The sequence below is a fragment of the Uloborus diversus genome, chromosome 3, assembly GCF_026930045.1.
Source record: "Uloborus diversus isolate 005 chromosome 3, Udiv.v.3.1, whole genome shotgun sequence".
Taxonomy (NCBI): Eukaryota; Metazoa; Arthropoda; class Arachnida; order Araneae; family Uloboridae; genus Uloborus; species Uloborus diversus.
This window is the reverse complement of record NC_072733.1, coordinates 162,769,894-162,794,480: the sequence shown is the minus strand read 5'-3', so window position 1 is coordinate 162,794,480 and position 24,587 is coordinate 162,769,894. Positions and strand designations below refer to the sequence as shown.

The window sequence follows — 24,587 nt, the reverse complement described above, 5'->3', positions numbered from 1 at the left end:
TTTCGTTACCCAAATAGGATACGTTCCATGTGAGATTGTTATAATAATAAATGTTACTTCGTTTACAGAAACAAGTGATGAAACATTCAATTTACACCCCGTTTAAATTCACACTTGCCATTTTAGGTGTTAGAATTGGCTGAAATGTGTGAATTAGGTCAAACATTCCCTGCCTACTGTGCAACGTAAATGAGTAAGGATGCTGAAAATCTACCTCTTGGAATGCAGCAGCAATCTGCTAAAATCCTATCCGAAAATAATTAAGAAAATAATCAGAATCGTTTTACCAAGCTAGTAAATTGCTATTTGATGCTTCATCTTGCAAATTCAAAGATATTGACTGAAAAAATGTCCAAAAAAAAAAAAAATAAGAGGGAGAGGAATTGCAGTTTCAGCCTCAAGAAGAAAGTGAAGACAGTTTTAGTATCATTACTTCATGGCATCTCTTTTATCGGATATGGACAGTGAAGATCAATTCAAGGGACCTTTACAAGCTTCAAACTACAAAAGCTTATATTGATAAATTTATTACTACAAGCAATACAGCGGACTACAATTTGCTTTCACGGGCCATGTGATAGATACGAAATATCCGACAGGGTTGGAGTAGCTTTTGCTTCAGTAGTACTTGACCGCATCATATCAGAAAATATTGAGAAAAACATGCTTCCTCGGAAGAGCAAAATAGCACAAAAATCTGCCCTGGCAAGAGCCAAAGCCTAACAAAACGTCTCATGTTCTATGGCTAACTTGTGATAATTGAATTCTATGTTTGTGTGTTTCAGTGGAATCTCCTTCTGAAAATTTAACAACTCTTGCAATATAAGTCATCAAAGTTTATGCTCCAATCTGGTTTGCAATCAAAAGTTACCCTTTATGTGCAGATTGGCTCGGCAGTTGTTCAAAATTACTGCAACTAGATATTTATTCCCTAAGTTGAAGTGCAAAATAGATCCCGCAATCCAAAAAAACAGCTTTTTGTCAGTCCTAAAAATTAATTTATTACAATGCTGATGGACTTGGAACAGCACATCTGTGAATTGGCAGCCTGTTGGATTTTAGAAGCTCATAATGTTCAGCAAAATAGACTCCCAAAAGACAAATTTTCCACATTTTTATGGTTAAGTTTGATGCAGAATCTTACATTGATTTCAATGGCTGGAAAAATGTGTCTGATCCACCAATACTGGAATCAATCTCTGAAGAAGATATTCAACTGTTTGTTTCAGGAAAAAAAACACTGTTTCCTATGCCTGCCATGCCATACACACAGGCTATTTAAAGGCAGGGGTGCCCATCAGGGGAGTTCATGGCGCAGACTGTGGCATTCAAATTTTTAAGAAGGTTAATTTTAGATTTTTGACCTTATTTTTTGGGGGGAGGGGGGTCTCGCTTTAAGGGGTACTTCCTGGCATGTGGGGGGTGCCATCACCCCATGGGAATGGGCAACCCTGTGGAGAAGGGCAGTTAAAATTGTCGTAAGTTTCAACTAAATTGTGCAAAAAGAAAAGCTTTAATAAAGAACCAACTGGAATCCCGGAAGCTTATGCGAAAACTGGATAGTAAGGACTTACAAGTTATTTTAAGATGAATATTTTTAATTTTGAAAATTAATGATTATCATAAATGTTTTTGTAAATAAATTATTAATATTTGGACAACCTTAAGTTGTTATATATATTTGTAATTCTCTTTTTCAGTTTTTTTTATGAAAATAGACTTTTTTCCTTAAATACAGGTTTTTCAAACTCAATCCGGAAGCAAAAAATGAACTCCTAATTGAATGAATTTTTATGTATAACCTTAGAACGTCATTTGGCACCTTTTTCTTACCCTGCCCAATGGAAATCAGAAACTTTTTTTTTTACCATAGGACGATGACCCACCCTAACGTACATACAGACATCACGAGAAAACTTGTTGTAATTAATTCGGGAATAGTCAAAATGGATATTTCGGGCGTCTATACGTTCTTAGGTACATATACATGCACCAAATTTCAACTTTCTAGGACTTACCGTTCTTGAGTTATGCGACATACGCACATTCGCACATACATACATACGTACATACAGACGTCACGAGAAAATTCGTTGTAATTAACTCGGGAATCGTCATTATGGATATTTCGCGCGTCTATACGTTCTTAGGCACTTATCCACGTGTGGTCAAATCGAAAAAAAAACTCAATATTCATTCGGGGGTGAGCAAAATGGAAATTAAGGTCGATTTTTGAGTGAACATTTTTTCATGACTCTAATACTTCCTTTTTTGTAAAAGGAAGTAAAAAGTATTACTTTTTAGACCAACTGGAACCAGAAGAGGAAGAAGAGGCTGATTTGGTAGAATCTGATTTTCTGGCCGTTAATGAAATAAACTGGAAATCAAAGATTAATCAGAAGTAATAATGGAAAAGTCTCCAAAAGAAAGCATTGGCCCGTAACTGAGCTGTTTAGTCAATAATGAAGATGATGTGTGAGTATTTATTCACTTCTTTAGCGCTTGTTTAAAAGGGTTCGTCTAAAGTTAGGAAAATGCTCATGTTTTGCAATGCTTTTTTCCCCAAGAATTATGCAGGGTAAAATTTTCTGAAACTCTTTATGTATACATGACCCCCCCCCCCCCGACTTTTAACTTCATTTTTTGTATTGAATTCTTTTACGAGAGTTTATAAAGTACCCCTAAACAAATTTTGACTTTTTGCCCCCAAATTATATGTATGTAATGCACAATGTGAAAAGTTTGCCCCTTTCTCTCAGGAAACCACATTTAATAAGAAATTGCTTGTGCATTTTATTTTTCAGTGACTCAGTAAAAAATTCTTTAATGTGAGGAGGATCAAAAACATTCAGAACTATGCTAACTTAACCTAATCTAAATTGCCAGCAAAGATTCAACACACTTAACAGCTTTTACAATACTTTTAGAAATACAATAACTTAAACTTTTACCTGAACTAAATTTACATATTCAGTGACTTTTCCGAGCTGGACTCCTTTTGACAAACTCATCACAGCTCGAACAACATTAGTAGTATTTTCATAAACAGCATCACCCGTTCGATCAAACTCAGCTGTAGCCATTTGTCTAAACTGAAAATGTATGAACAAATGTATAAAAATGTCTTTGCTCAAAATAAGTTAAGTAAAATAAAATTAGTTCTATAACAAGAAAACAGTTTTAAATACTTACAAAAAGCATGTATTTATATTTCATAGGAAAAGTTATTTACATGATTCATGAGAGAATGAAACAGTCATTTTAAAGCAACTATTTTTCATCTGTTATCAATTTGTTTTATACAAGTAAACCAATAATAGACATTTCTGAACCCAAGAATGGACAAAGTGAATTAAAGCCCCCCCCCCCCCTGTTCATTTAAACATGATTTTTTAGATCGCCAAAATCAATACATTCAAACTTACTAAAATCAATGTGAAGGGACCAGAATAGTTGCTTTTTATAACTAAGTGCTGGTATAAAACTAGTTTCTGCAAAAATGCAGATGTCCTTGCTTTTTTTTCTGTACAGTACAAAAGAAATTGGTTAGTTTGCTTTGAACTATCTTATTGTCTCTTTCTTGTATGTATTTATTTCAAGGAATGCTCATGGCCTGTAAAATATTGCCATGCACAATCCTGGTTTCAAACAAAATTTGAACATTTTACGTTGTTTGCATGTTAAGGATAGGGTTAATGACTAGTTACAGCCAACTAGTAATGGGCAGGCTTGTCTTGTATTAGCAGCATCAAATTAGTTATTAGCATTAGCATAGTTAGTATTAGCATTATAAACGATGATACTATTGAAAGGCTTTCTGAGAATACATTTTTTTTTTATTATGTCAAAATGATGGAGATTGTTGACAATGAAAAAAAAATGAAAAATCTTCAAGAGGCTTTGGATCTGATTTCTAAGCGGGCCATTAGAAGGGGAATCATTTTCAATGTTGAAATACTTCAACTGATTCATTTAGATCATGGAAACGATCATTAAGCTACTATTTATATTGGTTTATCGTTAGTGAAGTAGAAACTGTTGTGTGCTATAGTCAGGACTTAAAGTTGAGATAATAGTGCAGCATGGGAAGTAACAAAATCAACAGAATGCAGAGTTTTACCATTAGGCCTCTTTTGCTAAATTTTAAGAAAGTTTTTCTGCCTTTATACATAAGTTTGGTAAAACCTCATTTGAAGAATGCTGTTCAATTTTTTCTCCACATCTTTTAAAAGATACTTATTTGAAAGAGTTCAAAACACACCATTAGGTTAGTAAATGATCTTTCAGGTTTAGATTACAACTCTAGACTTCAAATACTGAATATGTAGGTGAGAAGTGGGTACAGTGAAAGGGAAAACAGTGAGACAACAGCAATATATTTTTTATTTGGATATTTCCTGCCTGGTAAAACTTTTGAAAAGTCAGGTGACATATTGTGAACAATATTATAGAAAAAAGTTTGCTTTCAAGTATCATGTACGAAAAATAATTTTCTCATCACAGTTTGAACCCATCAAAGTAAAATTATCTCCATTGTCTGTTGCACTGTTCCTAAACTGTAAGATAAACTTCACAGTCTGGCAGGGGTGCCCACTTGGGGGGGGGGGTCATGGGACAAACTGCGCAATTGAAATTGTCAGGGGAGTTATTTCGAGGGGTATTTTTAGGGTCTTTGTGACATTTAGGGGGGTGCATACTTGCTCTTGGGGGGTGGGCACCCCGGCAATCTGGTGTTATTAATCTTACATTAGCTTATTAACAAACATTCACTTCAGCAGTAGAATGATGTTTTTAATTTTCTTTGTCTGAGAATGGCAGCCATTGAGTTTATATTTTGCAATAAGACAGGAACAGTGAGACACCATTAATTCATTGTTCACTGCTCTCATGTAACTTCTATCTCATCAAAAACAACCCTGTTGTAAAAATTTCCCTGCCAAGAAAACCCTTAACTTTTCCCCACAAAAAAGAAGGCCTTCACACATACTAAACCCAAAACCCTCAGCCTTAAAAAGTTATGATATCTAGTTTGGCAGTCAAGTATCTCTGCCAAACTATCATCCTCCCTCTTATCCTCTTTCATCACACCTACTTCCATTAGAACCTCCTCCCACCTTCAACTCCTCAGAAATATTAATAGATCCTTTAAATTGTTTATCCTGTTTGGCGAGAAGCTTTTCAAAGTGAAGTGGTTGCTTGGTGAGCAAAAAGCTTCCCGCCAAACAAAATAAACCATTTAAAGGATCTATTAATATTTCTGAGGAGTTTGACCACAGACTGTCTCAAGTAAAGCTTTATATCAATAGCAAATGACATGTTATGCCACAAAAAGGAAAAGGCGTTCAAAAATTATTTCCTTTTTCTTATGGTTCCATTCTGGTTGCTTTTTTTTTCAAGCAGTCATTTTCACTACTCAAATGCAATGAACCTTATAACGATTACAAAGAAATTTTGCAGATTCTGGGGGGAGGTCACAACCCATATGACCCCCTTTCCCTCCTTGTATCCACCTCTTCATGTAATGCCCAAAAAATATTGAATAAAAAAAAATTATTTTTCGGTTTCGATCCAGTTTTTTAAAACTCTTTCAAGCAAACATTAAGATACATTTGTGGTTTCGAGGGAGGGGGGTCCTGACCCCCTTGTATCCACCACTGGTTTGATTTGACTATAAATTTGAATTTCGTTTCCCCCCCCCCTCGTTTTTGTAAATTCGTAATTAGATTCACTTTTACAGTACCTATTACAGTAACAAATATGGTATCATTTGAAAGAATTTAATTTTTGGTATTTTTTAATGATAAAAATGCAATTGAATTTTTGCATCTCACTGTACCCAGTCTCCCCCTACCAACAAAAGGAGAAAAGTAAAGCCAGATGGAACATGATAGTTATTCAAAAAATAGGGTAAATTTCTGCGCAGATTTCAGACCTAGGGGTCATTGTTTTAAACTTTTCAAATCACTAGCTAAACCTGAATTTAAGAAAAATTACTACTTCAATATGGTTTTGACATTTTTAATAGTTGACTGGATAGAGCTGTTTCTTGCAACTAGGTAAATAGTTTTCAGAGGATTCATGATCTTCATTGGGTTAATTGAATAGGACTAGCTTGGCTGGGACTTGGGCCTGTTGCTAGCCATCGCTTTTGTATTCAACTTTTGTTCATATTAAAGGAACAATCAAAATGGAAATAATGCACACAAAACGGGAAAATAATTTTAAAAAAAAACATTTGCATAAAAATAGAGGTACAGTTTTGACACAGAAGTGTAAAACCGTTTTAAAATAAGATAAAATATGAAAATTCGTTTAAACTTACATTACAAGATGCTTTTGGAGAACCACAAATCTGGCCATTAGTGTCTTCAGAATTAGGAACTAATAACAAAATATCTTCAATAATTAGGAATGTAAATTGATGAATAAATATAAACACCAACAACATCTTTGTGTAAGTGCTATTAATACATATAAACGTTAGGTACAAATTAAGAATAAATAAAATTATTAAACCGTAACTGGGGAGGTGAAAAAGCATGACATAACAGGGGACATGAGGTCTTGGAGACCACTCTACTTTTGAATTTTTTAAAAATCGTGTAATTAAGATACATTCTTGTAATTTTCTTTAAATGTTCTTTGTACTTTTATTAGCAAGGAAAAAAAATATTTTTGAATTTTGAATTGAAATATATCTTTTCCGAGGAAATTTAACCAGAGCCTTAAGATTTTTTAAGAAATCACATCCTGCAGTAAATTTACTACTAGTAACAAAAATGAATCTATTATCAATTGATGTTTTTATTTTAGTTGTTTAATACATACAGAACATTTTAAGGTGCCGCTGGAGAGAGCCTCCGAAGTTTCGAAATCAATGTTAAGTCTACGGTGAAGTTACCTCCCGATTGCTAATTCGCATTTAAATATTTTGAGATAATTTTTTCTGCATAAGATTCTTCACAGCAGTACAAATGACGCGCGTTTTTTAATTTTTAATTTTCCGTTAAAATTTATTAAATGGCTGTTAAATTTATGAGTTGACAAAGTAAGAGGTGCTTTCTGTTTACACGCTTCATAAATACTCAAGATCTAACATTTGCTCAAATTGAAAAACTACGCGTTATTCTTGAAAGTTTGGGCCTTTCAGGGATACCTTTCTTTTAATCATACTTAAATTAGGATAAGAGTAATTAGGAGGGAAAAACTGGAAAATTTTGCAAAAATTGAAGAATTTCCGTGTTAACCACGCCTCCCGCAGGTGACAATAGAGAAAGAGGGGACAGCTTCTTTATCCCCTGTTGTGGTGGGGCATGGGGATCGTCTTCAGGCAGTCTTCAGGGTAATAAAAAACATGTGTTTAGGGGGAGGGGATGACAGCAATTAAGGGTTGAATGAGAGAGAGCATTTATTTCCTTCGGGTCTAAACTTGGAGTAGACTATTTTTTGAGCTTCGCTACGCAACTTTTTCCTTGCTTACATACAGATTTGGAAATACATATCCTAGCAGGGGGCAAGTCCCCAAGTAATTCAAATAAATCTGAAACTTTTTTTTTAGTGAAAATATTACACGATGTAACAGGTTTGCATTTTAACTTTGTGTAATTGCCATATTATCAACTGTATTTTAATACAAAACAAAAACTTCTTTTCAGAAAAAATGTATCAGAAGTGTAACATGCAAATGAAATAAAACAGATGTCATAATTATGTGTCCATTGAAAGTGATTACAGTGAACTTTGAAGAAAAGCATTCACAATCTTTTGTGCAAATAAAGAGGGCATTCGCGAAATTGAAGAAAACTATGTATTTGCGAGCTGAAAATTTTGTGAATTTTATATGAACAGAATTATTCTATTAAAAATTATTTCGCAAGGTTTAAATTTTCGTAATTACGACGAGCTCTGGAAAATTGCCAAAATGAAAGCCTCCGAAAATAAGTGCTTTTAGAGTACTCAAAGTCATCTCATAAATATTTTATCCTAAATCACTATTGATCTAATGAACTAAGTTTCACGTGCTGAAAATCTAACTTCATGGTTCGAAAAGAGTCATATGCTATTTAAAAAGTTCTATTCGGAAATTAATGCACCACTAAGTGCTTATAGTGATATTTTTTCCCCTTAGTTTGGGTCTCTCACTACCGAAATATGGCTGTGGGGAGAGGGGGGGATGCAATTAGGAAGCTGAGGTGGCCCGCATGGGAGCACAGAGCGATTAGGAATGGGGTACTATGAGACATTGAGAAGGCTTATAATCAGTTATACTATGACACTATAGTATAAATATTGGATACAGGTTAATATATAGTACATGTTGCACAAAGCATTACAAGACTAAAAACTAGTTATAACGATAAATTATTTATAAAATAACGTTTGATGCATCACAAATTGAAAAAAAAAAAAAAGAAAAAAAATCCAATAAAACATTAGATGATAAGAAAATGGGAATTATAGAATGTAAGAGATAGTCAAATCTTTATTGTCGAGAAATTATTCCATTGTTGGCCATCACAATAGGTCATACCTTTTCAGCGTTGTTACCAGTAACCAGCTTGAACACGAAATAAGACTTTTTGATAGTGAACTAAAAAACTGTTTGTGCTTGAGAAACTATTTTTTTTAAATTAATTATAAATAATTTGCTTTCAAAATATTTTGTAAAAACTTTTTACATAATTAATTGGTTTTAAAAACATTATGGGGATATTTCCTACAGTCAAAAGTATGTACTATTTTTAGTCACTGAAATTGATAGAATAAGCAAAAAAAAAAGAACATGGAGCGAGAAAAAAACTTTTATTTCTCAACACTTAATTTTTAATTAATTATTTTAAATGTCCGATTTTAAAAATAAGGCGCTGTCTTTGTGACTTCACAAATGATGTACTTTGGCGCATCTGTCTACTGCGTTTCCACGTTATGATAATCAAGAAGAGAAATAAATATTGCGCTCTACACTTGCTCTCAACCATATCGTTGCCAGTACACGTAAGTAAAGATGCAAATTAAATGTTTTGCTCTGTGAATGGCAACACTGAATGGCATTTCATCATTTGTGATGTCATCGGCATAAGTGTAAACAATGAAAGCGTGCTGATTAAAATATCTTTTTAAAAATATTAAACTTAGTCAAATTATTTTTTAAATGGTCAATCCTATGTTTATGCTCTTTTGGGAAAAAATACTTTTAAAATTTTGGAAATGGCCCCATTTGAGGAAATTAATATTTTAAATTTATTTGCAGTTTTCGTAGTAAGAATGATTGTGCACAATTTTCCTGCTCCATCTTTTCAATACATTTTTTTTTTGGCCACTAGAGGGCGCCTGTGATGCAGGGAATGTTATTGCTACTAATTTGATAAGTGTTTTTTTACTATAATTTTTCATTATTACTGTCTAGTTTTAGGTTTTTTTACTTCACTTTATCATGTAATTTAGTTTTATTGTGTTTTGGGGGCTCATTTTTGCTGTTATTGTATTCTTGAAGTGTTTTTGCTTTTTTTGGAGCTAAGCCTAACATGTGGTGATCTCCTGGTTTTTGATCTTGTGTGCTTTATTGGGTATAGAAACTCTTTATTTACTGCTGTTTTTAGTATTTATTCTGTGTTTTTTTGCATTTTTATCTTTCTGTTTTGCCTTTTGGAACATATTCACTGAGTAGAAATGGGTGTTATATGCATTATGAAAGAGGTAAAGAGTGGGAAGGGGGACAGGTGGATCTCTTGTGATTTATGTCATATGTTCTGCCTGTATAAGGGGGAAAATGAGTCTGCTTTTGAGGAGGATTATATTTGCACTAAATGTGCTGAACTCTCAGACTTAAGACTTAAGATGCTAGTTTTGGAAGCCCAGTTAGCATTAGGGTGTAAGCCAGTTGTAGAGGGTATAAATGTTCCAGAGATTCAGGGGGAAGTTTCAAATGAGGAGTTAGATTGGGAAACTAAGGGTGTAATTTTGGGGGACTCTATGGTAAGGGAGGTGGGTAACACAGTTGGGAAAGTAAAGCGTAAGGTGGCTAGGTGTTGTTTACCAGGGGCTCGGGTAAAAGACGTTAATATGGTTGCTGGAAAGAAGGGAGTATTGAATAAGGAGGATATGGTTACTTTGTGGGTGGGAACAAATGATGTAGGCCACAGTAAAAATGAGGAGTTTTCTAGGGAATGGGAATCCCTGTTGGATAAAGCAACCAGCTTTTCGACGAATGTCCAAGTGGTTGGTTTGCTTCCCAGGTATGGAGTGCATAGGAGCTGGCTAAATCAACGTGCGCGGTGTATAAACTTGCTACTGAAGTCAATTTGCGAAAAGCGCAGTATCAGGTTCATTGATGTATGGAGTCATTGTAAACGGGATTGGATTGCTAGGGATGGCCTGCATCTGAGCTCTACAGGGGTCAAAATGGTTAGTGGATTAATTTTAAGGGCTTCGGAGTCAAAAAACTAAGTTGGAATGGGGGGCATGGTTCAAGCATCAGGTATCGAGAGAATGAAATTTTTTTAGGTATTGCTAGGAATGGAAATAAAGTGACGAACAAGAGTAGTAATGTTAACAATTGTAATTTAGGAAATTTCAGGGTGTTAAATAAAAGCAACTTAGGCATGCTTTAAGTTTTCTATACCAATGCTCGCAGTATTAGGAACAAGATGGATGAATTGAAAAGTATAGTTATGGATGAGAAGTTGGATGTTATTGGAATTACAGAGACATGGGCTACCGAATCTGATGCAGAGTTATTACATATTGCTGGGTATAATTTGTTCAGACAGGATAGAGTAGGTAAAAGAGGTGGTGGGGTTTTATTTTATGTTAGAGACAATTTTATCTGCAATGAATTGGTCATAAATGATAAGCCTACTGATATTGATATGGTTTGGCTGGAGTTGATGAGCAGTAAGGGCAATAAGCTACGCTTTGGAAACATTTACAGGCCACCAAATTCAAACCAGGGACAAGATGAACAGATGTACCGTATTATTAGTGACATGTCCAGTAAAGGATCCGTTATCATAATGGGGGATTTCAATTTTCCGGGTATTGATTGGAATAATTATTATCCTGGTAATGGCAAAGAAGAGGAATTTTTAAAAGTAATTGGTGACTGTTTCTTAGATCAAGTTGTAACTCAAGGAACTCGAGAGGAGACCATTTTGGATCTAGTTTTTTGTGACATAGGTAGTTTTGTTCAAGGGTTGAGTGTAGGGGAGCATATTGGAGATAGTGATCATAACAGCATTAGGTTCCGGGTTAAATTTGAAGTGTGCAAAGATGATAATTTTAGGTTTGTGCCCAATTTCAGAAACACCGATTTTGTTGCACTTAGGCAGAGCTTGAAAGAGGTTTTTTTCGTCAGGGTTGGAAAATAACGACGTAGATCAGCAGTGGACGGAATTTAAGGATAAACTTGCTAAAACCGTTGGGGACTATGTTCCATTTAGGAGAAAAGGTGTTAGTACCAAAATTTGGCCCATGTGGTTCTCCAGGGAGACTAAAGAAGCTCTTAATTATAAGCAAGCCACTTTTCGTAAGTTTAAAGAAACTGGTCAGAGTGCGGAGAGGCTCCAGTATGGTAAGGCAAGGCGAAATTTTAAGTATTTGGTACGGATTCAGAAAAGGGAATTGGAGCAAAGGCTGGCAGATGACATTGATGGGAACCCTAAGAGGTTTTTTGCTTACGCTAATTCTGGGAAAGCTCGAAACAGTCAAATTGGGCCTTTGGTTGATGAGTATGGAAATTTAATCCAAAACGATAGGGATATTGCAAATGTTCTAAATAACTTTTTTTCCAGTGTGTTTAACGATAACTGTATCTCAACAGTTGACACTAACAAGACACAAGCTATTATACAGCTTGAGGATTTTGTATTTTCCAGGGAGGAGGTGTTATTTCATTTGAAAAAGATTAAAGCAACTAAAGCTCCGGGACCAGATAATATTTATCCAAAAATTTTAGTTGAATGTGCAGATGAATTAGTGGATGTTATTTTGATTATTTTCAATGCTTCTTATAACTCGGGGACGGTGCCAGAGGACTGGAAGCTGGCTAACATAACGCCACTCTTCAAGAAGGGGTCTAAAGGTATTGCTGGGAATTATAGACCTGTAAGTTTGACTTCGGTGATTTGTAAGATTTTCAAAACTTTGATCAAAATTAAGATCATGAAGTTCTTAGAGACTAATAGTCTGTTGACTAGTTTGCAGTATGGTTTCATGAAAGGTAAATCCTGTACTACTAATTTATTGCATTTCTGCGACAAGGTTACCTCAGCTTTAGATAACAAAAAATGTGTGGATGTTGTTTATATTGATTTTCAAAAAGCTTTTGACAAGGTACTGCATGTTGCTCTTCTCAGCAAGTTAGCTGACATTGGAATAGGAGGAAAAACTTTACTTTGGGTTAGAAATTGGCTTACTGGTAGGAAGCAAAGAGTAGTTGTGAGAGGAAATCATTCTAATTAGAGTGATGTTTTAAGTGGGGTTCCTCAGGGATCAGTTTTAGGGCCTCTTTTGTTTATTATATTTATGAATGACATCAATGAAAATATTTCTGGAAGCATGAATTGTTTTGCTGATGATGTAAAAGTTATGGGGATTGTCGAAAATGAAGAACAAGTAAATCAGCTTCAAGAGGATTTAAATCATATTACGAAGTGGGCAGATAAATGGGGTATGGCAGTTAATGTAGGGAAATGTCAAGTGCTACACTTAGGTCATGGAAATAAGCGTATGAGATATCATTTACAGGGTTCAGTCATAAATCAGGCAGAAAATGTTATGGATCTGGGTATCTTAATAAATCAGGACTTCAAGTTTAGTCAACAGTGCAGTATTGCTAGTAACAAAGCCAACAAAATGCTTGGGTTCATCAATAGATCTATTTCAAACAAATCTAAGAAAGTTCTTCTGCCTTTATATAGGAGTTTAGTAAGACCTCATTTGGAGTATGCTGTTCAGTTTTGGTCGCCTTATCTGAAGAAAGATATTTTTGTATTGGAAAGGGTTCAAAGAAAGGTAACTAAATTAGTAAGGGGACTCTCAGATTTAGATTATGATACCAGGCTTAATAGGCTTAACATGTATAGCCTTTAGCAAAGGAGAGTCAGAGGGGACATGATTCAGTTATTTAAATTTATCAAAATGAAAGATGTAAATGGATTAAATTTTTGCGGGGAAAGCAGGACAAGGGGTCATTGTTTTAAGCTATTTAAATCTCAGGCTAACTTGGAAATCAGGAAAAACTACTACTTTAGCAGGGTCGTGGGCACTTGGAATAGCTTACCGGAAGAGACGGTAATGAGCAAGGGGGTGGATAGCTTTAAGAGGGCCATTGATCTTCATTGGGGTCTAATAAATTGACTAGGACCAGCCTAGCTGGGCCCAGAGCCTGTTGCTGGTCGTCACTTTTGTATTTGTATTTATTTGTATATATTGTTTGTTTGTAATTTTGCTGTAAGCTATTCAATTGTTTTTGAGGCACCTGTTGCATTTTAAATTTAAAACTTTCATAGATTCATTCATTTTGAATGAACCTATGATCTGAATGACGAATAAATCTACATCTGAACGACTTAATCTGATTAATGCTGATTAATAATCAGATACAGACAAAGACTAAACCCATCATCATGCCTGCAGTCTCAACGTAGGCGAATGTAGCATTTTTTTTTTGTTTCTAAAATCTTCCTGTATAACTTGTGTAGCAGCTATTCCGGGAGGATATTTTAGTGCTCCGTAATTGTTCTAAAATATATCATAAAAACTGCACCAATACGTGAGCCACTAAGTGTTAAAAAAGTGCGTTAAAATATATGCTGAACAAAATATATGTTCCGAAAAGCGTTATCCGAATTGTTCTCAAAATTATTCAAAAACGTTCTAAAAAGGGGACAAGTTTTCATGTTTAAAAAGTATTTTGAAAAGTGTTCTCATGAGGGTTGAAATAACTATTTCAAAAAATGTGTTCTCAAAAAGGGACAAGTGTCCATGCGCAAGAAGTGTTCAAAAAGAGTTTCATTACTTGCAGTGCACTTAGGAATCAGCAAGAGGTCCAAGGCTAGAAATATTGCTTAGGAGAGCACTTGATTTCTTGCATGAAACTCTGCTAAATTACAGCTCCATAAGGCGAATGGTTCTGCCAATGTCCACAGTTCTGTAAAGGCCTTTTTTTTTATCGCGTCGCGATTGAAATGACAAAATCACCAAGTTTTTGTTTCATTGCTCACAACCTGAGATGTTTGCAATACTGATATTTGGATGCCTCACTTGCCAAATCGACTAACTCCATAAAACAAAAGGTAGGGAATAGTTATGAGGAAGATGGTATTATCCATAGGAGTAAATAGGCCCTCATGGTACATTTTCTGCCATCATCTGGTCAGAAATGTACTAAACCAAAACTTTAATATAAATTCACATGCTAAGCATTGATAAAGCACTATTAAAGCAGAAATGAGGATTTTTTTTTCAAAATGGAGAGAAGCGATTTGGCAATTGAGACATCCATTTGGTGATCCTGATCAACTTTTGTGATAGAAGAACCAAGTTGTATAGAAAATCTCTATGCATGGTAGATTTTTCACAATTTGCTGCCTAAGTAGGTTAAAAATCGCATTTTTACAAATTCTAACCATACATCATCGGCTTGTATCTGCTGAGAGAATATTTTTCTGAAGTTAATTTTTTCCTCGTTTGTTGCCTGTTGCCATGTCCGAAAGGTATGCAAGTGTCATTTTGATAGCTCAAATAATTGCTGTATCATCCTAGCTGAAAAATGACCCAAAAATCGATTTCGTCAATTTTGTCTCAATTTCAAAAAGCAATATCTCAAAAGGGTCCTCTATAATTTGGTTTTCCTTCACATCATTAAAAAGAGAGCACATTTTTATCAAATAAAAAATGTTCGTTTCATTTTCGAGACACACAATAAAAAAGAATAATGTACGTAGTTAAAAAAAAAAACTTTTAAATATTTTAGACCGTTAGTTTTTGTGTGAGCGTCCCTCCAACAGTCCGAGAAATGGTTAAAAGTGACATTCCGGTTCCTGGAAACGAAGTAAAATATATGACTGTGTTAATTTGAAAGTAGTAACTTCAGGTAAAAAAACTTCGATAACAGGACGAAGCCATTTCCTCCAAGCTTTTCCATGGCTTTGCAAATCACATGAGGGGAGGGGGACATGGCCACTAGGGTATGTCATAAAAATAAAAGTTTTATTTTCGACTTGGAACGCGCACTTTCCTATGGATTCACTAATTCTAAGATGTTTGGTAGAAAAAAAAGTTTTTTTTAAAGCAATTTTAGCTACCGGGAAATCGCAATTTACATAAAATTCCGGTGTTTTTTTCGAAAAATCCCATTTTTTATCCTCAATACACAATATAGCTGCTGGTAAAATTTAAAAGATGCTTCGGCTACCTAAAATACATGTTTTCAGCTCTAATTAGTGATGTAAAATACCCAGGTATTTATTTTTAGGGATAAATACCCAGGGTATATACCTGGGTAAATACCCAAAATGGGTATTTACCCGGGTATTTATTTCAAAAATTTATATTCAACTAAAATACTTTTCTGTATGTATTCCACTATGTATATATACAGAGTGTTTTGTTTTAACCTTCAAGACCTCTATTTTTGCAACCGTTAGTCCTAGATGCATACTTACAATTGCAAAAATGTTCAAAATCAGATGCAGACTTAAGATATTGAAAATTTGAAGTAAAAATAAAAATGAGTACAAAAATACAAATTTTAACTTTTTACACGGGCCCCAGATTTTCTGACTTATTGATATTTAGGGAAATAATCTCCACTGAGAAACAATTACAAAAAAAGTTTGACATTAGTAGGACCAATATTCACTGAGATATGAAATGCAGCGTTTTGTAACTTACACCATTTTACACTCGCCGTCAGTAACATCTTTTGGGGGAAAATATAGCAGTTAATGAGTGTTTATATAAAATTATATGTGTGCAGAGTGATTTTTCAAATTGTTCAAGGTTTTGCAGCGTGTTTTGCGTATCACGGCATAACATTTGCATGAATTTTTGAGTAGAAATGAAAAATGTAATACCTTGTGCTTTTTACTTTGCCAACCTGTCATTATTCTGAAAGGGTAATAAGTTCTAATCTCATCTTCTGCATGGTCTCTTAAAACTTTCAAATGGAATATCTCCTTGAGTTTTCATTGCACAAAAGTTTTTTTGTGTCAGTAAGTTTTAAATTCAGATCATTTCTCTAAATATAAGTTAGGGGACCAAGAGCCGTATAAAAAGTTAAATTTTGTAGTTTTTGACTCATTTTTATTTTTGCTTCAAACTTCCAATATCTTTACTCTGCATCTGAATATTTTTGCAATTGGAAGTAAGCATCTAGGACTAACGGTTGCAAAAATAAAGGTCTTGCAGGTTAAAACGAAACACCTTGTATAACCAACTATATACAAAACAATAAATTTTTCCCTAAAATTTGTATTTTGATCACATATTTAAAGAATTATTGTGTGAAACAACTCAGCAATCTAATATGATATTCACATTAAATGTGTTGGATATGCCTAATCAATGTTGATAGCCAAATTTCACATATACAAAGCAATTCTACAAAAAGTAAAAAGCTTAACTGGTTACAAAAAAAAAAAAAAAAAGCAAACATCTTCTTCAATTATGGCATTGAAAAGAAAGATTCTTTGGTTCGTGATATGTTTCTTTCATAATTTCATTAAGTCTTTCGATAAAAAATATTATAAACTGTGTAATACATATGTATGTATCAGTTTTACCAATTATTTCATATTTAGATTTTTAAAAAAATTCTCATTCACTTTTTGCATTTTTTTGTAAAATACCCAGTTTTTGGGTATTTACCAAGGCCTTGGGTAAATACCCGGGTAAATACCCAAAAAATATTTACCTACCCACTGGGTATTTACCCGATCCACATCACTAGCTCTAATGAACGTACTTTTGTTTGACAAAATACAAAAAAATATGTTTTCGTTTCTTAATGCTTTGTAAAAAGAGCTGCGGGTATCGATGATCATTCCGGCTGAAACGGATTACGCTTCCGGTCAACTGACACTGCTGACTTCGTTGCACAGCCGGTTGTTCAGGGGAAACGGCCACCTGCATCTGGGGAAGTGACACCCCCTTTTACTCATTTAAACTCCCCCAAGATAACCTTTGACCAGCGGGCACGTTTGGGCTAAAATTTCTCTCATCATTCCTAAGATTTTTATACCAGCTGCACTTTCCGACAAAAGACAGAATGGCATTCCCTTTTTTGTTTTCTTAAAGGGTGGGTTTATTTCTACAAAAAAGCTGGAATGCAAGAGACACTAGCAATTTTAAACATCGAGGAAGAAGGTCTTACATTTTGATTCTCCAGAAATCTATCGTCGTCATGTAATACCATGACACCGAAATACTCTGAAAATTTTTGTGTTACATCTGTACAAAGCTTTTTAATATACTATTTCATTAACTTTTACTTTTACCCTTGATGAATCTACTGCTCAGCTGACCACTCATCTGTGCCACACGCGTATTTAACTGTTTAGATACGCAATACTCCAAGAAATTTACATACCCAAAGTTGCGAGAGAGCGGTGAAATTAGTGACCGAAGCTGCTGAATCAGTGTGTGGTTGGGTTAAGAGGGATGGTTTTATACGAACACAGTTGCGTAACAGAGAACTAATGCCATCTTTAAAAACAAAGAAAGACTTCCTAAAAGTGTTCGAAACTTAATGAAAAAAAAACTATGTCAACAGTTATGTGCAGTATTGTGTTCAGGTACTATATAAATGTAAGTATGTTGTTCGTAAACTTGTCCGCGTACGCATATTATTGTAAATTATTGGTATTTTACTACTAGAAGTATCTAAAATTTGTTTTGTTTTACATTTATCATGCCTTTTACTTATTAAATAAATGATTTAAATGGTAATAAATGTCTGTATCCATTAACTAAAACGCCGGAAGCAAAATAGTAAAAATGAGCATTTTCGGGCGTTTTTTGTTGCCATTTCCCGGTAGCTAAACTTTAATATTTTTCAAAAATAACACCAGAAATGAATTTCTCATGTGCAAATACATTAGATCCTAGATGTGCAAGTCAAAATTCAAAAAAAAAAAATTTTTTCGCTAACGCATGACATACCCTAATGGCCACAGCCCTCTTATCATGGAAATGAAGTAAATATGTATGACTGGTTCAATTTGAAAAAAATAAATTTTCAGAATAAAAAACCCCCGATTGCAAAAAGAAACTATTTCTTCCAAGCCTTTCCATACCATTGCAGACCACAATTTAATCTGATTTTAAGTTTTGACCAAATGTGAGAAGGGATTACAGTCTCCTACCAAATATCCCCATTAATACGCTACTGCCAGTGGCGCACACAAGGGAAGGTCTTGCTTTATTTTCCCCTATTGATTACAATTCTATGTATTTTATATGTAAAATAATTTCGAACAATAATTTCAGTTCTAATAAGTGAAAAAAAAATCATGTTAAAAGATTTTTAAAAATATTGTGCGCTTTTCCTACAACGGATTGCCTATAACAAGTAGACTGGTGATTATAAATGAATACACTAAAAATCCATGTTTTTAGCTTTGTAGTTACAGATTATGTCGCGAATTTGCTCTTTCATATAATCGTTTTATTCGGATTACCGCGTTGGGTAAGTTTCCATATTTTTGGGATGGTTTGCCGCTCCGATATGTAAGTGAGAATCAGCACTTTAGTCCCAAGTTTTTTTTATTGACATAGGAAAAAGGGACACATCACAATTCAACATGAATTATATACATCTAGCATAGTATGATTGTTCGAAAAAGAATTGTCCAAGAAAGTCAAACGAGAGACAAGACCCGGAGCTCTATTCGCATCCTTCCTTCTCTCGTCCCGTTCTCCGCATCTCTCCCTTTCGTCCCGTCACCCGGTTCCCACCAACCCCATTCGAAAAGAGCCCCCACATCCGGTCAGGGGTCAGGGGTCAAGAGGGGTGTGAGAGGCGACCTTGACGAGCGTGGGAGCAGCTGTTCACGACAGATTACATCAAATGAGATGCTATGAACTTCTATAATCATATGGTGCTTCTGCAACAATGAATTTGCTTTGCTGAATCCATTTTTTACTTATGAGAAAAATTAATGCGCAAATTATTTTGCTTTCTGGTAATTTATTTAAGTTTATTTCGTTAAATAATGCTAATTATTTATTCAATACTTTACTTTTAACAGTTTTTCGTTCTCAAGAATCGACAAATTCAAGTCAATATGTTTAACGGCGAATTGGGGGTATGATATGAGAATGAGGCTTTCGATTTTGCACCTCCCCTTGCAAAATTCCTATGTGCGTTCAGTATCATTTCATTTATTTTCAACCTTTTTTATTTACTGAATCATTTGATCAAAAATTCAAATATCGGCTTTCCCCTTATTTTTGATGTAACATAACACTTATCAGCTCAATCATGACTTCATCCTTATCAAATAATCTAACTGATGATAAAGCGCTATCAACTAGCAGTTTTTTGTCACCAGGTAACAGTGTAGCAATGGGTATGACAGAAGAGATAAGAACGTGGTTCGCCTTATTAGTATTCCTGTCACCAGGTTTTGGGTGGAGAATATGATCCATTGCTGCATATGCTGCTCATTTGCACGAACTGTGAACAGGAGGGAGCGAAAAATAGAAAATAACGAACTACACTGTGCGGCCAAATGAATAAATAAATAAGTAGGGGTGATGGGAGAAAACAGCGGTTATATTTGGATCAGAGGGAGGGGCGCGTTTTACATAAGAATCAGAAAGAGTGGTGTTCTCCTAATTTTTAAAAAATTATCGAATACGCTGTATTTTTTATACTAGGGTTTGTTTTCCTTTTTTTTTTTTTCAAGGTAGAACCAGGGTTTTGGACTCCTGTAAGCCCCGTGTCCAAAAAATATTTTCCGTTGCAAAAAATGTTTTAAATAGGGCATGAAAACACCACAGATTTTCAATAAAGGAATGCACCGCCCCCATCACTATATCAAGAAGTGTTAGGAGGCGGTGATTATTAGTGACGGCGATCCGTGAGCTATGGAAAAGCAGCAATGTTACATGCAAAAAAAACTTTATTTCATTTTTAATCTTAATTATTTGATTAAAATAATTTGATTAAAACATATTTTTTGAACATGGGGCTCATAGGAGTGAGCCCGATACTCAGGTTTTACACCAAAGAATTACTAAGTGAAAGAATTGTACAACAAACCTCTAGAAAAAAGATATTTTTCATGATCGTCTGAATATTTTAGGGGGAATGCCTATACGATTCTCACCTTGCTCCAAATACGCGTGCTTTTGAACGTTGCACCTCTCTAAACCCTCATGGAAATGTTAATGGTTATTATAATACTCCCTTCTTGTTCAAATAAAAATTATGGCCATGAAACTATCCAAAACTGAAAGAAAAGGGGAAGGGGGTGGACATACCATGGGGTGAGGATGTGTGTATTTTTTTAATACGTTTTTCCAGTTTCAAAAAAATAGTCTTTTAGCAAAAAAATCTTGCATTTAAATGCTTTTTCTTATCGTTCAAAAATGGTTGAAAACAGTAAAGACAAACTCATTGCAAAACTAAAATTTCTTTTTGTTTCAAATCGTAATTTCTCTCTCTCTCTCTCTAGCGGCAGTGGAAGTTTGGTTTCCTTTCCTAACTCAACGAGAAGTCTCCTGTCTTATAGCGAAGCAGAGGGTCTTCCTAAAAGCCCCGGTGTGACCGCAGGCGTAGTAAATAGTAAACGAGTCAAAGCAACTAGGAGAAACCTCAACGCCTGAAGGTTGTCCATTATTGGGATGGCAGCTAATAAATAACATGTGAGGGGGGTCATAGATGCAGTGTCAATTCCTTTTCTGATTGGATGCTCGCCTGTCAATCATGTGAGCTTAGCACATGCCTTCTCGCCATGTCGAAAAAGGATCTGAAGTGAAGTGGTAGGCAACTTTCAAATTAGATCTCAATCCAGTGGCACCTTAATACCAGAAAATTGAATACCGTATATACTCGCATATAAGTCGAGATATTCATTACCAAAAATGAGGTTTAAAATTAGGGGGTCAACTTATACGCAGGGCAGAATTTCCGAAATTTTTCTGATTCTTTTTATAAAAAAAAATACTCGAAAATGTGAACATTTTCGCAATTTTAGTCCAGTCCTTTTAAGCAAATGCTAAAGTAAATACTTAAATATTCGGATATCATTTTACATGGTCTGACTTTGAAATAAAGAATAAATAATTACAGTAAACATCCAACTACGCCAAAAGTGCGGGGATCGCTATATTTGTGAATTTTTGCTCATTTTTTAAAAATAATGTAAAATGGCTACAGCATGAAATTTTATTCATATATAATCAAATTAAAAGCAGCAATTTAAAAAATTGTAACAGTAAAATCGAACCCTTTGCAAAAATCTTGATTGCAAAAGTGAACCCTTTTGGTGCAAAGAATAAAAATCGGACATTTTTTAACATAAAAATGTCCATTACATTTCATTATCCTCTTTTTTAGAAGGTTTAAATTAAAAATTAGCGACAAAGCGCTCCCTTTTTTAAAAGCAGGGACTCGACTTATATGCGGGTTTTCGATTTTTCCCCGATTTTTCTCCAAAAAGTGGGGGGGGGGCAACTTATATGCGACATTGACTTATACACAAGTATATACGGTATATCATGTCACACAAAATTTGACAGCCCTTTAACTACTAGTATTTTGCGCCATATTTCCAGGAAAAATTCAGCCCACATTGTCCCTACAAAATCAATATGTAACTTTTAGAAACATTTCAAACAACTCTCAACCTCATCTAGGATATTTTGCATCTCTTGCATAATGCGGATAAGATAAATGAGCCTATCTCTGTGGTCCTAACGTTAAGAGCCATGTCTACCACTATCGAAAACTGAAACACTGAAGGGGAGTTGCGGTCTCACAGACTGCTTCTAAAGAATGCAATGAAATTAAAACCAGATACACTTGCCAAAAGATACTGATAAGCAAGGGAGGTGTTCAAGGTCACAAACAAAAAGTTATTGCAAAAACCATTCAATCGGACTCAAAATGAGCTAGAAGTGGTGGGATGAACTTCTGGGTGGTCTGTGAGACTGCACCACCCCTATTACGAGTATAATAAAAAAAAAAGAAGGATCTCTAATGTTTTATCATTTGCAGTAAAAGTTAGTTCTAAATTCATCCTTTTAGAACTGGAGAAGCTGTATCCAAAATCTTAAAACATTAATATTTGTGCATCTCATTACATTGTTTCTGTGTTTTGCAATTGATAACACTAAGAGTGAGTGAAAAGTAAAAGTTTTAAAATCAGGGGTGAACTGCCAGCATTGGAAAATTATATTCCTTTCTTATAATTAATACAAAACATAAAATTAATCATTTATTTCATTTTTAATGAATTAGCCAACATGTTATATCAGAACTGAACAGAAAAATATTAAGAAAAATTTGAATCTCATTCTCACGCTTAATCTGAACAAGAATTTATTATCAAGTAATTAATTCTCATTAATTTTAGCTGCATTTTGTAACATTTTTTTAAATTTTAAATATTTGAAAGGTAGTGCTTAAAAATGAATAATGTTAATAATCATGCCTAAGTCCAAATGAAACAACAATTCAAATATAAACACAAAATAAGGCTTGGCTTGTCATTTTTTAAAATAAAAACTTAGCCATAATATGCACTTTTCATAAATCTTGGGAATAAGGAGAAATTTTAAAGAACTTTTCATGATGATATGCACAATCTGATTTTGTTAAGAATTAGACATTTTATTTACTCATCAGAAGGACTTCTATTGCCCAAAAAATGTAAATTTCAAAAATAACATCTACACAAATAAGAAAATACAAATATATAAATTTTCAACACTTTAAAAATATTACCTTCATTTAATGAACTTGATTTAGCACCCTGATAAGGACGACATTCTTTTCCTGCATGAATTATATCAATATTGGAAAATTCAGAGGGGTTACTACAAGATGGACCTTTTTGAGATACCTAAAATTTCAATAATGATAGAAAAACAAGGATTAGCAAATTAAACTTAATACAAAAATATTTTAACATTAATTAGAGACCAAATACACTACTGATATACAGTCAAATTTCAAATAGACTTATTTTACAGCTCAAATGTTATACTCTCAAGATCAATAAAAATAAGGGATCAAGGAATTATCTGAATGAGGGAAAAAAAATCGGTCATAAATGACTGTATAAACGTAACAAATAAAATTTCAGAGTAATGCAGCAGAATGATTAGATAAGAAGATTAAGCTATATGCATAAAAGAAGAAAAAAATGAATAAGACCACACTCAGCCACTGGCCTTCATGAATGCTGTGAATAGATTCATAGCTTCTGACAAAAACTAAAATCTTAAGAGTCTGACATTATTTCTGAGAGCTTATAGAAAAGCTCAGTGTGACACAGTTAGTTTGCACATCATTTAGCAATGAATAACTTAACTTTTAAATTAAAAAAAAAAAAAAGACAAGAAAAAATAAGTCAGAAAGTCCATACCTTGAAATATTACAAAAATATATTTCTTTTAAATCTTAAATATTTACAAAAATATTAAAACCTCAAAACATTTATACTTGTTCAGTTTGGAATGCCTTTAAAGATGAAAAGTAAAAAATCTTCATGAGAAATTGGTTACAAATGTAAATCTTACTTTCTTGTAACAGATAGAGATTTTTCAAAACAACAGATAGAAAATTATATTCATAATGGAATTTTTTTCCTTTTGTTCTGAAAGATCAAGTCTTAGAGTGTATATATATATATACAGGTAGTTATCAAAATAATGGAAACACCTGTGAATAAAATTAATGTTTTTGAATAAGCTTCGTAAGCATAAAAGAATTAAAACAGCTACCAGGTTTTTTCTTATAAATGGCAATGTACATGTTCTGGAAGTGTACGGTAGCTTAATTGAAGTTCTGGAAGTCTTGGATTTTTTTCAATCACGTGAAATGTTAAACCTCTCAAGTTTTCAAAGAGGTCAAATTGTTGGAGCGCGTCTAGCTGGAGCAAGTGTGACTGAAACATCTAAACTTTTTGGCGTTTCTAGAGGTACAGTGTCTAAAATTATGACAGCATACACACAGAGCGGTAAGACAAGCTCGGCAAAGCAAAATAGTGGGCGGAAGGAGAAGCTCAGTGAAAGAGACCAACGGGTATTAAAGGGGATTGTAATGTCTAAAAAGCAAACAACCGCAGCAAAAGTGGCCACAGAGTTCAATCAGCATCTGAATTCACCAGTGTCAGTGATTACAGTTAGAGTATGTTAGAATTATCTTTATAAACAGAATATTTACGGCAGAGTAGCTATTCCCAACCCACTTGTCACAGATGTTAACGCTAAACGTCGTCTATGGTGATGCCACACTCACAAATCCTGGTTGATTGATGACCGGAAGATAGTAATATGGTCTGACGAATCGTCTTTCACACTTTTCTCTACTACAGGACGGGTATACGTTTGGAGGACAGCAGCACAAGTGTATG

General features: G+C 34.2%; 1 protein-coding gene across 1 annotated transcript in view; it reads right to left on the bottom strand.

Moving 5' to 3' along the window:
- The window catches only part of LOC129219238 (focal adhesion kinase 1-like), a 246,263-nt gene that overhangs the window by 36,609 nt on the left and 185,067 nt on the right, over positions 1 to 24,587 (bottom strand). The window contains exons 25-27 of the mRNA XM_054853564.1: positions 22,955 to 23,072; positions 6,323 to 6,381; positions 2,952 to 3,092 (exon numbers count right to left, since the gene is read on the bottom strand). Of these exons, the coding sequence (XP_054709539.1) occupies positions 2,952 to 3,092; positions 6,323 to 6,381; positions 22,955 to 23,072 (318 nt within the window). The remainder of the gene's footprint in view (positions 1 to 2,951; positions 3,093 to 6,322; positions 6,382 to 22,954; positions 23,073 to 24,587) is intronic.